We start from the raw sequence: 17,502 nt of genomic DNA, 5'->3' as shown, positions 1-17,502 counted from the left end.
GCCTGGGGCTACCCCCGCAGGCCGCCCCCATGGCGCAGGGAAGGGCTGGTGAGGCGAGGGAGCCGGCGGGAGCCGGGGCGGCGGCCACAGGAGCCTCCGCAGCGCAGCCATAGCGGGAGCTGCCCGCACCGAGCTAGGAGGGGGCGGGCGTGGGAGTGGAGGGGGGCCCAAAACCTCGCGAGAAGTCGGTGCGCGGAGGTTGCCTGCCGTCCGAGAGCGACCCCTGCAATTGCGCGGCCTAGGGTCCCCTCCCCGCGGCCTTCAGCTCGGGGCGCTGGGGGGTCTTCGCTAAGGAAAGCCTGGGGAGGAGGGGGCGCAAGCCGCTGCTCCTCGGCTCCGCATTCCCAGCCGGCCGCCGCAGTCATAAATAACCCCGCCAGCCTCAGGAGGCACCTGACTGCGCCAGAATCCAACACCGTAGGCGGCAGCCAGGTCGCCAGAGCTGAGCCGAGCCCGCGGGTGCGGGGGGGTGGGGGGGTGCAGAGGGATCCGGGCGCCCCTCTGCTAATTTGGCGTTTCTCCTCTGCTTTGCTGGATGGTCTCAAATCATCCGTAGCGCCCTTCTAAGAAAGTCACATCCCTAAATGGTATCCTGATCTTCCGATACAGGGCTGTGAATAATTTCCAATTGTATCTTCAGATGTAAAAAAAAAAAAAAATATATATATATATATATATGTATATATACATATAAAAATTTGGTTCAAGCATAAAGATAGCAAATTATCGAAAGGATTTTTTGACTACATGACAGCTTCTGGATTTTTGATTGAGGAAGACTAATGCTGTTATTTTAAGTTACTGTTAATATTTTTTTAATTACCATACTGTAAAATAGAACTGTCTTGAAAATTATCCTTACCGGGGGGGGGTGATATAAATATAAAATAAATAATTGGTAAGTGTACTTGTGATCTTTATTTTTGTTACCACTGTACTTTGTTGCTACATTTTATGAGAAAGTATGTATGATATTCCTATCAGTTTCCTACCCCCAAACCCCAGTTTTGGTAACTTAACTAGCTTTGGGTTTTATATTCTGGAATGCTTCCAGGAGTCCTTAAAATATGCTGGGTCTAGGGTTGTGGACAACTAAATTTAGTAGTCTCAATTGAGCCACAGTCACAAGGGATTAGATCCCGGCAATTCTTAGGAGGACTAAAGGCTTTCAGACGCAATTGAGAAGAGGTTTTCTTGGCCCAGACCCTGTTATTCCCATTCCTCACTAACCCCTTGCTCATAAGTAATCTATCAGCTACACCTCAGTTACATTTGGTTTTAATATAGGCTAATGGAATGTTCCTTTCTTAAAGCCACTAAAAATGATAAACAGGAAAGCCCTCTATAAGTATGAACAAAAAATGTCTATTTTAGGGTGCCAACTCTGTATTTCTTTTCCTTTCACCCTGGTAGTTCCTTGTCTTATCACCAAGATTCCTTCCATTTCTGAATTCTGGAAAATTTTAGTATTCCCACAGAAGCATTTATTCTCTGGATACATAACACAGTCTGACATTGTTTATTTTGAGCTGAATACAATTTCGGGATTTCCTCATAAATTTCCAACATGGCCTAATATCAGAATGCTTGGACACACTGAGGAATCTTTATTAGTTGCATGTTAAAAGTTATGTAGCTGTAAAGAGAGTTAAGGAGGGATTACTGATAAGGCAAATGATAGAATTTCTCCATTTAAAATGACTTTAGATATCTTTATGTATATATATATGTATATATGAACATGCATATATATCTATATAAATATGTAGATATAAATTTTCTCTCTAGTTAAAAAATTAATGAAGCTCTTGCAAGCCATTCTTTGACTAGAAACCAAGTTCTGCTGTGAGAGGTGCTGGGTTTAGGTTTGTCAAGTACACAGAAAGCTTTGGACAAAAGGTCTCCCTAATTACAACTTTCCTCAGTACCTCTCCCCTAAAAGCTAAATTCCACTAAGAATAGTTACTGTTTTCTTCTCACTTTTGATGCTTTGTAACCATAGCTACATAAAAATAACTTGCTTCCTTTATTACTTGTATATTTTTTTAGTTTAATTCTCGAAAAGAAATTATTTTCAAAAAAGCATGATATTTCCTACTTGGAAATTACAGATAATGTTGTTAGGTTGATATAGATTTAGCCTAATTTCCTTCAACTTTTATGTCAATTCTACTGAGCATTTATAATATCCAAAAAATGTCTCTGCTACAAAGTGAGACCCTACCCCTTCAAAAAAACTATCCACTTATGTACACTGTGGTCTAAGTAAAAAGACATGCTCTGAGGCATTTAAAAATATTTACAACAGTAGGAATTAAGCCAGACCATTTTTCAGGAAAGCGTGGAGATGAAGTGATCAACTAAAAGGCAAATCTGGACTCTTGATTCTGCTACATCTTAATTGGCCTTTGGAGGCCACAGCTTCCTATAAAATAATGGAATTGAATGGGTGATCACCTTCTGAACCCATGAGCGTAACTAACCAAAATACTCCAAGTGTAATAATAAATTGTCTATAGATAGGTCATAGTGTTTTTCACATGTCCTTTCCCTTCTCAAAACCCATCACTGCCCTACAATTACTTCATTCTTTCCATAATTCCATCCCATGACCTGTTTTTAATGTTTTAACATTAATTTTTTAACATTGCAAATAAATGAGTGACTTTTTAATGCTGAAAATGTGAAATTAAAGTGTAATATGTGTCATGCCTAGGCACAAATGTCTTAACAAAATGTCTATTAAAATATCCTGGAGTTCCCATAGTGGCTCAGCGGAAACGAATCTGACTAGTATCCATGAGGATGCAGGTTCAATCCCTGGCATCACACAGTAGGTTAAAGATCCAGTGTTACCATGAGCTGTGGTATTGGTCACAGACACAGCTCAGATCTGGCGTTGCTGTGGCTGTGGTGTAGACTCGTGCTACAGCTCAGATTTGACCCCTAGCCTGGGAACCTCCATATGCTGCACCTGTGGCCCTAAACAGATGAAAAAAAAAAATCCTGATTATCTAATTTTACCCACTCTGAGCGCCAGAATCTTGACTAGTTGGAAGAAGAGCAATTATATCTGAGTCCCTACATCAGGGCACAAGAGCCCCCCCACTCCTAGGTCTACTCAGTTTTGACAGAGGGAGGCTGCAGCAAGCCACTTCTCTCTTGAGAAAGTTGTTCCCATCTTCATTGCTGTTTTCTTTGGGAGACCATTGGCAAAGTCAAAAGAAAAAAGTGGTGGGAAAGCTGTGTTCTTTGGGGTAACAGCCTTTTCTTGGTCTTTGTCTTCAGAATACCAGCTTCTAGGAGTCTGGAAATCTATTTCCCAGCATCTAGAGCTATGTAAACCAATTTTATTGAAGGCGTGGAGGATTTATTTTCCATTTTGACTAGCTCCTACTCCCAAAGATTGGTTGACATGGTTTGCACTCTGCTCTCTTGCTTTAGTCAAAGCCAAGTGTTCTAAATTCCATGAAGCCAGATTATCTGTTTAGCCCAGCTGCTGGCACATAGTAGGACTTCAAAAACGCTTATTAAATGAAGAAGGGAATTTATTATTGTTGTGAGGGAGAGAGAGGGAGGCCAAAATAGGAATGTGTATCAGGAGACAAGGAAATGAGCTCATCTGATGCTAAAGAAGTTGATAAACTGAAGTAAGCAACACATCCTAAAATGCAAAGAAGAGCAAAAGGAGAAGGCAAGAGGTTGGCAACGAAAGGTTATGATCCTGGAGAAAGGCTGATTCAGAAAGCAAATTTTGTAATTTGGTGATTTGAAGACATCCTCTTACATAGTATAATCTGCCATAATCCTGCTACATTTAGAGCCTTAAAGCAGTAGTCTTCCACTTGGCTCTTTTTGTGCTCTGAGGAATCTCAGCATGCTCCATGGACAAAGGTCAGTGACTTGAGCTTGATACTTTACTTTTGTTCTTACATAATCTCACTGATGACACCACCAGGCTGCCAGCTATACACATTTAACTGTCTAATTTCAAGACCAGTGATAATCTCACTTTGATCGTTACATCTGTTCAATCTAATTTATGTAATTTCTAGGGCCTTTGCTAACAGTGTCTCACTGTTCAATTCTGGTTGCTTTTAATACTTCATTTAGTGGCAGGGACTTTTTTCCTTCTGTACTTGGGAAACAAGGAGCCATAAAGCCTTCTACCTGAAACATGTGTGAGCCCTTTCTCAATTGTCATATTCTGTTTTCATGCCTGATAGTGATTAAAATTTCCACACCTGTCAAATGCTATCTTCTGGAGTTCCCCGGTGGCTCAGCAGGTTAAGGATTTGGTGTTGTCATTCGATGCAGTGTGGCTTCGGGTTCGAACTTCCACATCCACTTCCCCGCCCCCAAAAAAGGCTAGACTCAGAGTAATAGATTGATCATCCATTTTGCAAGTGTGACACTTGGATAGCAAAATGATATAATCTTTCTAAAACTGTTGGCAGTAACTACTAAAGTTTAGCATATGTATACTCTATCACCTATCAATTTCACTCCTAGGTGAATGAATACTTAGGTGCACCCAAGGACATGTAGAGGAATATTTGTAATTGACCAGAAACTAGAAAGTATTCATAAATCCATCAACAGTGCCCTGGATTTTCTTTTTAATTGTAGTATATTCATAAGTTGAATGCTATATGGCAATAGAAATTACTAAAAAGGAACTACATGCAATCACGTGGATCAAAGAAGGCAGACACGAAAGAACTGCATTATTCTGTTTATAATGTTCAAAAACAACATTATATAAGTAAGCATATATGTGGTGTCAGAGATCATGACAGTGGTTTTCTTGGGTAGAGGGTAGTGACTAGAAGTAGGAAAAGGGAATTCTGGAGTTTGTTCATGTTCTGTTTCTTGATGTGGGTGCCAATTAAACACCCACTCTGTGAAAAATTCCTAGAATTATCCATTTGCAATCTGCATATCCTTTTAAGTATATCATACTTCAATTAAAATTTTATGTAAAATAAAAAATAGATGCTAATGCTCTTAGATGAATGTGCTATTTAGTATTGTGTGTTTGACTTGCTAAGTTTTGAACTGTATGACTTTAAAGGAATGTTTAGAGCTTATAAAGTGTTAAGAGCAAAAAATTGAAGAGTTGGAAATTAATAGAAAAGATAGATAATCTTTATGTAAACTAAAGGGATTTAATGAAGGAGCACCTTAAAAACTCTTTTAGTACCTGAAACTCCTTAACAAGATGGTCATTGACTAGTTTCCTTATTTAGTAAGGAAAGGAATTTGGTATATTAAGCAATGACCTAGTGTTTTATCTTTTTGACTTGTAGCACTTTCTCCTGTGAAATGTCCATATGGACAGACCCAGTAGGGATCTGGTGGTAAGGCCTACTGCAACCAGTATATACCCTTGTCTCTGGCTCTGACCCCATACTATCAGGTGTTGGATGGGAAATTGCTTGAAGGGCAGAGAACCAAACAGAAGGGCAGCCTTCAGAACAGATGGAAAGCTCAGCACCAAGAGGGAACCATTAGAGAAATCAAGCATAGCATAAGGTAAGTCCGTGTACATACCTGCAGAAACTTAGTGGGATGGCAAACCATTCTCATTTCTTGCCAACTCCAATTGACTGGCATTTGCTACCCAGAACACTGCACTGAGCAAAGTTTTTAGGCCAGGTTCAGAATTCACAGGGCAAAGTGCCTCAGTGGATGAGTTTGTCTGCCCGGAATGGGCTATCAGATGGGCTGAGCTGCATCGTAGGACCACCAAGTTTTGTTTGCAATGCTTTAATAAGAGAAGACAATGCAATTAACAGGGGGAATAGAAAAACTGGAAGATGTTTGTGTGTTTCTCTAATACACATGTAAACATTTTGTATATATCCTGTTAAAATATAGCAGACTGAAAAACAAATTAGGGACAGCTTAGTCTGGAAAATTTTTAACCTTTCTAAGTTTGTTTGCTTTTGTTTGGTGGAGTGGGGAGTCCTTAGTGGGAACTGTCAAAAGAAATCTTACATAGAAGCCTCCAAATACCAAGTAAACAGCGGAGTGTCTCTAGATGAAAACAAGAGGCCATCCAGACCCCGTTCACTTAAAAGTTCTTCTTCAAACTCCCATAGCAAGGCCTGAAGCATCTCTGTAGAATCTCAGAGCTTAAAAACTTTTCATTTTTTTTCTGATGAGGAAAAGAATTAAAACATTTTCTCTGGGTCACACAATCAGGGGTTGAACCTCGATATTCTGCTGTACATTTATGTAGTTTTAAAATTGCCATTGGAAACTAAGAATTTAAAAAAGTTTTTCTTTGGCAACTAATTTCCAAGGAATAGAAGAGAAATTGCATTCACTCAAATAAAAGAGATATTTTATGGATAAAATCCATATCAAATAAGAGAAAAGTGGTCCTATGGATTCCAAGAAAGTGTAGCCACCAGGTTGGCTCTAGAGACCCACAGAGTAATAATTCAAGGACATTTATCCTAACAAAATGCTGTGACCATGACTCGACTGCTGATTCCATCAGTCTCTGTGAGCCTTAGTTCAGAGTCTAAAGAGAAGGTATTGGCTTAGTCTAGCCTTCAGATGTTTTCTATTTTTTTTGTTAGTTTCTTATTCTAAAGCCAATCTGCTGTGTCTGAGAGAAAGGGGTGGAGTCATATGGAGGAAGAGTTTCTGGGAATAGGGGGGAGGAGCTTCTTTTAGAAGGCCAGGTGGGATGTGGGTAAATGTTTTACAGGAGCTCTGGGGCAGAAGATGGAGAAGTCCTGATTTGTAGTATTTCCATGGTATAAATACTCCAGTGACTGATGTCGAGCTACCAACATGTCATTACTGACTGCAGAATTGTGAAAAGATGCACAGTAGCACTTTATTCCATAGTTTCCACTACACACATATAAAAGACGTAATTGGAATAGTGAAATAATTGGGAAGTGATGATCTTTTTTACTTATTACCTTTGATTTTAATTTAATTTATCTAACTGCAAATTTATGTAACTTAATTTTTAATAATGTCTCTTACAACTCGACTCACTAAATGCCTCAAAATGTGACAACCAGCTCTATTGAGCTAGTGCAAGCAGGCTCCAGCACACAACTCTAGGAACTTAAAAGTTACCATATCCATTTGAAAGTTTGGGAGCACTTGAAGACCAGTATTTGACACAAGAAGGAACAGTAGAAGAAGGACATAGAAACAACGCAAAAGATAAGGATTAGGAATCTGCCTTTAGCCACAAATGACAAAATGAATTTACCCATCCTTTAGTCAGGACGAGGGTTAACAACCTCTCTTTTCCTGGGGTGGTTAATTGGTTTTAATCAATCTGCATACAAGTATTACTATAAAATCATTTTATTCTTTCCAATTAAATATATTTGTTTTTCCAAAGACTTGTAATTAAAGAATCATCTCCTGCCTATATGTGTACAATGACTACCCTGAAGCAGGTGGAGATCCTTGAGCTGAGTCTGCAGCTACATAGTTAAAGAGCCATGCAGTTAAAAGCTGATACCCAATAGGTAAAAACTTCACCTGATATTGCCAGGCAATTAGGTCTTGCTTTATGCTTATGTAAATTTTTTGATTTGACTAAACTATGTTGCTTCAAAATTAAAACATAGCAGTATAATACATCAAACAATACTTACATCTATTGCATTTATGATTCATATTTTGGTCACCAGAAAGTAGTCACTCTTAAGCCAAAGTAATAATCAAGTGGTTTTGGTCACTATGCAATCACTACCTTTTTCTGTTAGAATAAATCAGTTTGCCTCAAACACCAGAGATTGACCTAAGAGCAAAAATTGCTTTTTTCCCCCCATAAATTCCTTGGCAACTGAAGCATATCAAAACTCTTGTGCTTTGAAAATGATTGCAAATTTTTTCAGGATTGTCTCAAATCTTATGTTCAGGAACCTGTAAACCTCAGACCACCACATCAAGGGAAGTAAAGTGGACTTTTCACGTGATGACAAGACTTTATAGAACACCACTAGATGACTTACTCTAACATCATCATGCAGGTGCAAGGGTCTCCTCGAACAAATTATTTGAGAATGAGGAAGTATGTTCCTTGATCCTTCCATACAAGGAAATCATGTTTGATAGAATTTTATTGTCTGTAGTATTTGCTTCAGGGTACATGCTTTGATCAAAACCTATGTAATGGAGGCTTATGTTCTGTGATATCCAGAATTAATCATTGAACTCTTGGTTCTGGTTAAATACAATAATTACACTGACTTACTTATTAAACACCTATGAGCCTGTGAAGAGTTCATCCCTAAAGTGAACTTTAAATAAAGAGAAACACCAACCAGTGATGAAACCAATGTATAAAACTTAAGCAAGATCATTATCCAAGCCAGGTGATTTCTCAAACTGAAAAATCAAATAAAGAAGAAAGAGCTAAAACTTGAATAAGTAATCCATCATTTTAAGTCTCTTAAAAGTGGAAACAAATGAGAAATGAATTTCAGAACATAGCGTGAATAATCATTTTTTCTTATTTCCAGTCTGTGGATTAAAATGAAATTTTATTCTAATCTTTCTGTGATAACTATGTACAACTGATATAACATTCAATTAGAAGAGTTCTCCATGCAATTAGAGATGTGAAACGAGAGAGAGGTCTTAAAGGTGGTAATAGCCCATTGCTGCTTTCTGTTGAAATTTAGTTGAGTTTTATTTTTTTAATTTTTATTTATTATTATTATTTTTTTTTTCTTTTTGCCTTTTCTAGGGCCACTCCCTCGGCATATGGAGGTTCCCAGGCCAGGGGTCTAATCAGAGCTGTAGCCACTGGCCTACGCCACAGCCATAGCAACGTGGAATCTGAGCCACGTCTGCGACCTACACCACAGCTCACGGCAATGCCGGATCCTTAACACACTGAGCAAGGCCAGGGATCGAACCTGCAACCTGATGGTTCCTAGTCAGGTTCATTAACCTCTGCGCCACGAGAACTCCTTAGTTGAGTTTTAAATGTAATATTAGTAAAAAATAAAGAGACTTTGAAAGACAGATTATATATACTATAAATGGATTATGTTAGAGTAAAAATTTATCATTTATATACCATTTACATAACAATGGGAGCTTGCAGGTACATATGAAGGAATATTGTGCTTCAGAGAACTTCAGGTGTTGGAAGCTCATGTATATAAAAATAACTTTTTTTTAATTTTTAAATTTTTTAATTTCCCCAATACATTATTTGTTTTTCTACTCTACAGCACTGTGACCCAGTTACACATACATGTATACATTCTTTTTTCTTACATTGTCATGATCCATCATAAGTGACTAGACATAGTTCCCAGTGCTACACAGCAGGATCTCACTGCTAATCTGTTCCAAAGGCAATAGTTTGCATCTATTAACCCCAAGCTCCCAATCCACCCCTCTTCCTCCCCCTCCCCCTTGGCAACCACAAGTCTGTTCCCCAAGTCCATGATTTTCTTTTCTGTGGAAAGGTTCCTTTATGCCGTATATTAGATTCCATATATAAGTGATACCAGTAGTTTCAAATGATGCAACTGACAAGGGCTTAACTTCTAAAATATACAAACAACTTATATAACGCAACAGCAAAAAAGCCAACAACCCAATTGAAAAATGGGCAAAAGACCTAAATATACATTTCTCCAAGGAAGATATACAGATGGCCAAGAAGCACATGAAAAAATGCTCAACATCACTGATTGTTAGAGAAATGCAAATATCTTTATTATGTATTTGGCTAAAATATCAGCATTTGAGTCTCATAATTAGAACCATCTTTATCTTCTTTAAAGCTCTGGTTTTAAGGGAAGAATAATTTAAGTAATTGAAAGAGATAGGCTTATAAAAATTAGCCTATAAAGCAAAGTTACTGAATTCTATTTTCCAATTAACTTTTACCTTGAAATTCGCATAGCGAATCATGCAGAGTTCCTATTGTGGCTCTGAGGTAACAAATCAGTATCCATGAGGATGTGGTTTGATCCCAGCCCTTGCTCAGTGGGTTAAGGATCTGGCATTGCCCTAAGCTGTGATGTAGATCAAAGATGAAGCTCAGATATGGTGTTGCTGTGGCTCTGGCGTAGGCCAGCAGCTGCAGCGCCAATTCATCCCCTAGCCTGGGAACCTCCATATGCTGTGGGTGTGGCCCTAAGAAGACAAAAAAAAAAAAAAAAAAAAGAAAGAAAGAAAGAAAAAAGAATCATGCATTTTAAGTTGAATGGGCCGTGGAGATTACCTAGTCCAAGACCTGCGTTGTACAGAGGAGGAAACCGTGAATGGATTGTGCCTTCCCAGGAAGAATGTCCTGATCCAAATTCTGTCTCCCTTCCCTAACAGGAAGATTCTGCTTAGATATAACTTCTCCCAAATGCTTTCCTGTCCCAAGGCTGTTTCAGTCTACCCTGCTACCTGTATTCAACAAAATATTTTGAACTTCCCCAGTGTACCACCACCACTATAATGTTCTCCTTTGTTTATATTTGTTCAGATCACTTAGACTGTAAGTGCAGGAAGAGGGAGATGGTCTTTTGCCATTTGACAAACGAAGACAGTACTTGCTATATTGTAAGAATTAGGTATTTTGAATGAAAGTCAAATATTAGTTTTTATAAAATTACCTATAGTTCATGCAAATTTAACAGGAATAGAAATTCTTCACGATACTTAAGATATGAATTAAATTGTTCAATATTTAATTGTTCAAGTCAGTAAACCGCTAGGTTAAAATGATTGCCCTGAAAAATACATTTTAATTGTAACAGCTCATTAGAGATACTTACAGTTTATTATATTGATAACTGAGGAACTCAGTGGATCTGAGTTTACTGAAGTCAGTCATAGTCATAAAAAGCTGCTATCTGAACCTTTTGTCTCTGTTTTAAAAATCTACATAAAGGTTATTGCTGTTTTGGTTGTGTCTTTTTTTGTTGTATGTTCTGGTACATGCAGTTTTACGGGCGATGCAATTCTCAGAGAAGAACTGCCTTTTTATTGGTTTTTGTATGAAGCAGACTATTCAAATTGAGTTCCTTGCTGTTTGCTTGACTCAGCATCTTGTCCTTGAACTCATTTCACAGCTTCATTGCCGACTAGAAACTTACAGCCTTGTTCGCAGGAATAGCTTAAGTCAAATATTTTCAACGTCAACACTTTTGCATGTCCTGACAGCTGCATGGTATCTACTGAGCTGCATTTGATTCCCTGTCAAGATTATGGACATTTTCACACCTTTTCTTGGATTTTTTTCTTTGCCATGGACCTCTTCATTATAATGGTGCTGTTTTTCTGTTTTCATTTTTGAAATTGAGACTCACAGGAGGAATTTACAAACAGCATGACTAGAAGCTAGAGAAGTGAAACTTGGCAGAATTCCTTCCTGTCTATCAAAGTCTCTCTTGGCCTTATCAAGGGTCTGGCAGCAAATGTGCCCATACCGTCCCCTAGTGGCTGACCCCACGAGAGACCCAGGGCCCCTGCCAACTGCCCTTTCCCTCAAGACATGCCCAGGGATATTATTTTTTAACATGAAGGATATTTTCCTCATGTGTGTGTGTTTTCTAATAGTCAAATTAAATTTTACATCTTTGAATAAACATTGTGACTTAGAACCATTCTTAGGGGAAATAGAAAAATATATTCAAACAGCAAAGCGAGTACCAACAGAAAGTCTTAAATTCAAAAAATCAATCAACCAACAGATATTAAGTGTCGAAATATGCCACGCACTGCTGTAGGCACTTGCTATATATTCATGAACAAAGTAGACAAAGATCCATGCCCTCAGGGAGCATAGGTTCTAGTATGAAGGCAGCATTAATGAACATATTTCTCCTTAGGGTAACATTCAAACCAGACCACTCGTAAATGTGACGTATTTCAATAACTGTACTATTAGGAAATGTGTTTTTACAACCAATAATGTAGTTGACATTTGTCTTATCTTCTTTAGGGGAGGCTGCAGGTGACCCAATATGTTACATATAGTTGGTATCATTCCTATCACACCTCGCCATACAGATGCGTTCCCTAGCCCCCATGTTCTAACTTCCTCCCACCAGTGTGACCATCATGGAGAGATATGCATGTCTTCCTAAGTTGTGTGCCAAAATGTAAGATGTAATCCATGCCCTTCCAGTCTTCTCTCCATCCCACTTCTCCCAGTGCTCCTCACAAGGGTGAAGTATCAACCCCATGCTTTCAGCACCACTTGGTTAAATGCCTCCTGAGCAGGTGTTGTCTGGGGCTAGACTCCATTCCCCAAACAGGCCTCATTATCTCAGGCCTCTAATTACATGAGAAAAAAACAGGTAACAAGACTTTAGTTACTCTTATCACATTACTGTACTCAAAGGACATGAAATTTCAAGGTAATTTAATAAATTACATTTTCATCCTCTTGACTTTTTTTTGTGGGGGCACATCAATGGCATGTGGAAGTTCCCTGGGCCAGGTATCAAACTCGTGCCACAGCAGTGACCTGACCCACAGCAGTGACAATGCTGGATCCTTAATCTGTTGCACCATAAGGGAACTTCTTCATTTTCTGACTTTTAAAGGAATTGTAGGATTAAGATATGGTACATACATACAATGGATACTACTCAGCCATAAAAAGAAAAAAAATAATGCCATTTGAAGCAACATGGATGCAACTGGAGATTCTCATACTAAGTGAAGTCAGAAAAAGAAAGACAAATACCATAGGATACACTTATATATGGAATCTAAAATATGACACAAATGAACTTATCTACAAAACAGAAAAAATATCTCAGATGTAGAGACAGACTTGTGGTTGCCAAGGGGGAGGTGGGAGGGATTGGGATGGACGGGGAGTTTGGGGTTAGTAGATGCAAACTATTGCATTTAGAATGGGTAAGAAATGAGGTCCTGCTGTACAGCACAGGGAACTATGTCCAGTCTCTTCGATATACCGTGATGGAAGATAATATAAAAAAGGGAATGTATAAGTATGTATGACTGAGTCAGTCTGCTGTACAGCAGAAATTGGTGCAACATTGTAAATCAACTATACTAAAAAATTTTTAAAAAACCCTAAAAATTTAAAAAAAGGAATGTAATTCATCCATGTTATTGTTGCTGTGAAAGACTAAATACTTGTATCTCCATTCTTGTACTGGTACTTTTATTTCTAACTGATTCTAAGGTGAAACATGGAATAAATTCATTAATTGTTTAAATCTATGGACTCCCTAAATTTTATAAATAGTTTTTTTCTTTCTTTTTTTAGGGCTACACCTGTGGCATATGGAAGTTCCCAGGCTAGCAGTCAAATTGCAGCTGCAGCTGAGGCCTACACTACAGCCACTGCAACGCAGGATCCCCAACCTATTGAGCAAGCCAGGGATCAAACCTTCATCCTCATGGATACTAGTTGGGTTCATAACTCACTATGCCACAACAGGATTTTTTTTTTAATTTGGAAGAGTATCATTAAAAAAATGGTAATTCTATTATAACCTTTGAAAATGCAATTTATTTTAATATTGATAATTTAATTTTTATTTATTATAATAAAATATTCCTTTAGTGTTTATGTGGGCATTATGTTTCAGTAGGATGAAGCACATTTAATATGAAGTACTATTTATTTACTTTGAGAATGGAGAAATGAAAACGAAAAAGGCTTAGTGGCATCTGTGGATACATTCATGGTAAGGAGATAATAAAGCAATGAAAAAAACACTAACCATACCAGTTTTTCCTAACCACTGTTCAATTGATGATTCTGCGAGTAACCAAATAAAGTACTGTATTTGAGCAATGACATCAATTTTAACCATGCTTTTTTTCTTTCTTTCTTTTTTTTTTTTTTTTTTTTTTGTCTTTGTCTTTTCTAGGGCCACACCTGTGGCATATGGAGGTTCCCAGGCTAGGGGTCTAATCAGAACTGTAGCAGCTGGCCTATGCCAGAGCCACAGCAACTCGGGATCCGAGCTGCATCTGAGACCTACACCACAGCTCACGCAACGTCAGATCCTTAACCACTGAGCAAGGCCAGGGATGGAACTCGCAACCTCATGATTCCTAGTCGATTCGTTAACCACTGAGCCAAGACGGGAACTCCATGAGCTACACTTTTTAAAAAGATATATACTGCAGTTTCTATAGAGAATCAGCTTTTATTACTATTTGGGTATGTGCAGTATTATTTAGTGGAAACAGCATTGGATATGGATGCGAAATATTTAATTAAAATTCTCTCTTTTCCATTAACTAGGTAGCATCTCTCTGAGGGCCATCTTCCTCATCTGTAAAATGAGGGTTTTTGGATGAGATAACTTGCCAAATTCCTTCCAAGAGATGAAATATATAAAGTACTTTCACACTATAATTTTGTGATACATTCAAATGATGATAGAAGACCTTATGAAAACAAATAAATGATGTATAGTTAGCCAGTTGCTGTGGTTACTTCCAAAAAAACTTGTTTTGGAAGTACATTTCTTTTAGACATATCTCAAAATATGTTAGTTAAAACTTTCATCTCAGGAAGCATAAAAATCATTTTTCTGTGCTCCAAATAAGGGCCACTATTGGATTTAATGATGCTGTAAATCCCATAAGCCATCTTTCTCTTTTTGCAACTTAGAGCATGGGATTTTAAAGTGACCCCAAACCCAGGGAAAATAGATAATTTTACTGTCATTCAAATAATCACTTAGATATAGCACTAATGGATTTCCAAACACATTGATCCATAAAATTCCTGTAATACTTCTGCAAGTTAGATACAACATTACTATCCCAATTTTATAGAGGAAAAAACTGATTTATAGATTTAACTCGATCCCAATCAAAATCTCAGCTAGTTATTTTGTGGGTATCGATAAGTTGATTCTAACATTTATGTAAAGAGATGACTCAGAATATCCAACACAATACCAAAGAAGAACAAATTTGGAGGATGGACTTTAAGATTTATATAAAGCTATAGCAATCAAGACAGTGTAGAATTGGTGAAAGAATAGACAAATAGGTCAGTGGAACAGAATAGAGAGCCCAGGATTACACTCACATGAATGTAGTCAACTGATCTTTAACAAAGAAGCAAAGGCAATACAGTGGAGAAAAGACAGTCTTTTCAATAAAGGATGCTGGGACAACTGGACGTCCACATGCAAAAAAATAAATCTAGAAACAGATCTTACACTCCTCATACAAATTAACTCTAAAGGGATCATAGACCTAAATTCGACATACAAAACCATAAAACTCCTAGAAGAAGAAAGGAGAAATTCTAGATGACCTTGGGTATGGTGGTGGCTTTCTAGACACAGTACCAAAGGCATGATCCACGAAAGATGTAACTGAACTCACTAAAAGTAAACCCTCTGCTCAGTGAAAGACGATGCCCAGAGAATGAGAGGACAAGCCAAGACTGGGAAATAATATTTGCGAAAGACACATATATAAGGAGCTGATTCAAATATATGTAAATGTGTGTGTGTGTGTGTGTGTGTGTAGAAAGAAACCCTCTTACAATTCAACAAAAAGAAAACAAATAACCCAATTAAAAATGGGCCAAAGACCTCGACACCCACCTCAGAGATGGCAGATAAGCATATGAAAATATGTTTCACATTGTCAGTAGGTAATCACAAATTAAAACAGCATTGAGATACTACTACACACCTATTAGAACTGCCAAAATTCAAAACCCTGGCAATACATAGTGCAAGTGAAAATGTAGAGCAATGGGAACTCTTCTTTATTGCTGGTGGTAACACAAAGTTGTATGCTACTTTGGAAGACAATTTGGTATTTTCTTACACAGCTAAACATAGTCTTCCCAGAAGCTACACTCCCTGCTATTTACCCAAAGGACTTAGTTTTGAAAACTTGAGTCTATACGCAAACCTGCACATAGATGGTACAGCGGCTTTATTCATAATTACCAAAACTTGGAGGCAACCAAAATGTCCCTCAGTAGGTGAACAGATAAACCATGGTACATCAAGACAATGGAATATTATTCAGTGCTAAAAAGCAATGAGCTATCAAGCCATAAAAAGACATGAAGGAAACCTGAAAGCATATTAGTAAGTGAAAGGAGTCACTTAGCTCTGAAAAGGCACACATTGTATGAATCTGATTATATGACATTCTGAAAAAGGTAAAACTATGGAGACAGTAAAAAGATCAGTGGTGCCAGGAGTTGGGAGGAGGAGAAGGATGATTTCTAGGGCAATTAAAATACTCTTTAGGACACTATAGTGATGGATACATGTCATTATACATTTGTCCAGGCCCATAGAATGTACAGCACCAAGACTGACCCCTAATGTAAACTATGAACTTGAGGTGATAAAGATGTGTCAGTATATATTCATCAACTGGAGTAAATGTACCATTCTGGTGGAGGATTTGATAACGGGGTTGAGGAGTTTTATGTGAAATCTCTGTGCCTTCCTCTTATTCGCTGTGAACCTAAAACTCCTCTAAAAAACCAAGTCTTGAAAAAGAAAAAAAAATGCCTCAGTCCTGGAATCAGAAATTTCCCAGAGATCAGTGGGTTATGTTAGTGGGGAGATTGAATTGAGAAACTAAGATCTAGGCACTAAGTGTGATCAGTTGCCCCTGGTGTATCTTTGTTTCTAGGTACCTTTAGAGGACGGAGCTAAGATATACACATATACACCCACGTACACTGTGTTAATACTGATAACTGAAATTCTAGTTCAATACTACAGAATTCATTCTAGTCTTCCCTATTTCACATTTATAACTTCATATTCTCTAACAGTGAAACACCTAGCTCTCATTTTCATCAATATATTTACTCATTTGTTCAAAACAGTAGTCTAATCTTTACCACTGAGAAAAACAATTCTTGTAATTTAAGTTCAATAATTTGCATTTTTAGAACTTGATTATATAGTAAAAGACTGTATTTGAAAGTTACTTAGTTTTTTAAAATATATATTATTACCTTCAGTAAGGCTATGTTATTCACTTGAATTCAGTTAGGTTTTTTGGTTCCTGGTTTTATTCTATCCTCTCTCCCCTCATTCTTATTTATTTGACTTAAAGAATCTAAAACCTTGAATCTCTCTAAAAGTCAAAACTCTGAAAAGTTCTCAAAGACATGTCAGTCTCCATCTTTTCTACTCCTCAGGTAAACAACTGACAACATAACCAATTTTGTTAGTTTCTGATTTATCCATCCCATGTTTATTTGGAGGTGTAAAGAATATACACATAAATGCTTCTTATTTTACTCCTCTCTTACAGAAAAGGTAACACACTGTATATAAAGCATGCTAAAACTCTTTGCTCTTTTCAATTAATAGTATTTTCTGGAAGTACTCCATGCTAGTTTATAGAGCTCTATCTCATTCTTTTTTCCCAGCCATGTAATGCTCCATTGTGTGTGTACCATAATTTATTCATTCCATTTCCCGTGTGTGGAAACTTATGTTGTTACAAGTAATTTGTAATTACAAAAAATAAATAATGTTAGGCAAAGGTACTATTATTTTATTG

General features: G+C 37.7%; 1 protein-coding gene across 1 annotated transcript in view; it reads right to left on the bottom strand.

The window, feature by feature from the left end:
* MICU3 (mitochondrial calcium uptake family member 3) overlaps positions 1-376 on the bottom strand; it is a 107,079-nt gene extending 106,703 nt beyond the window's left edge. The window contains 1 exon segment of the mRNA XM_003359862.4: positions 3-376. Coding sequence (XP_003359910.3) covers positions 3-111 — 109 coding nt within the window. The 5' untranslated portion in view covers positions 112-376.

Source organism: Sus scrofa, chromosome 17, assembly GCF_000003025.6.
Source record: "Sus scrofa isolate TJ Tabasco breed Duroc chromosome 17, Sscrofa11.1, whole genome shotgun sequence".
In the NCBI taxonomy this organism is placed as follows: Eukaryota; Metazoa; Chordata; class Mammalia; order Artiodactyla; family Suidae; genus Sus; species Sus scrofa.
The sequence above is the reverse complement of the archived record's forward strand: the minus strand, read 5'-3'. Positions and strand labels throughout refer to the sequence as shown.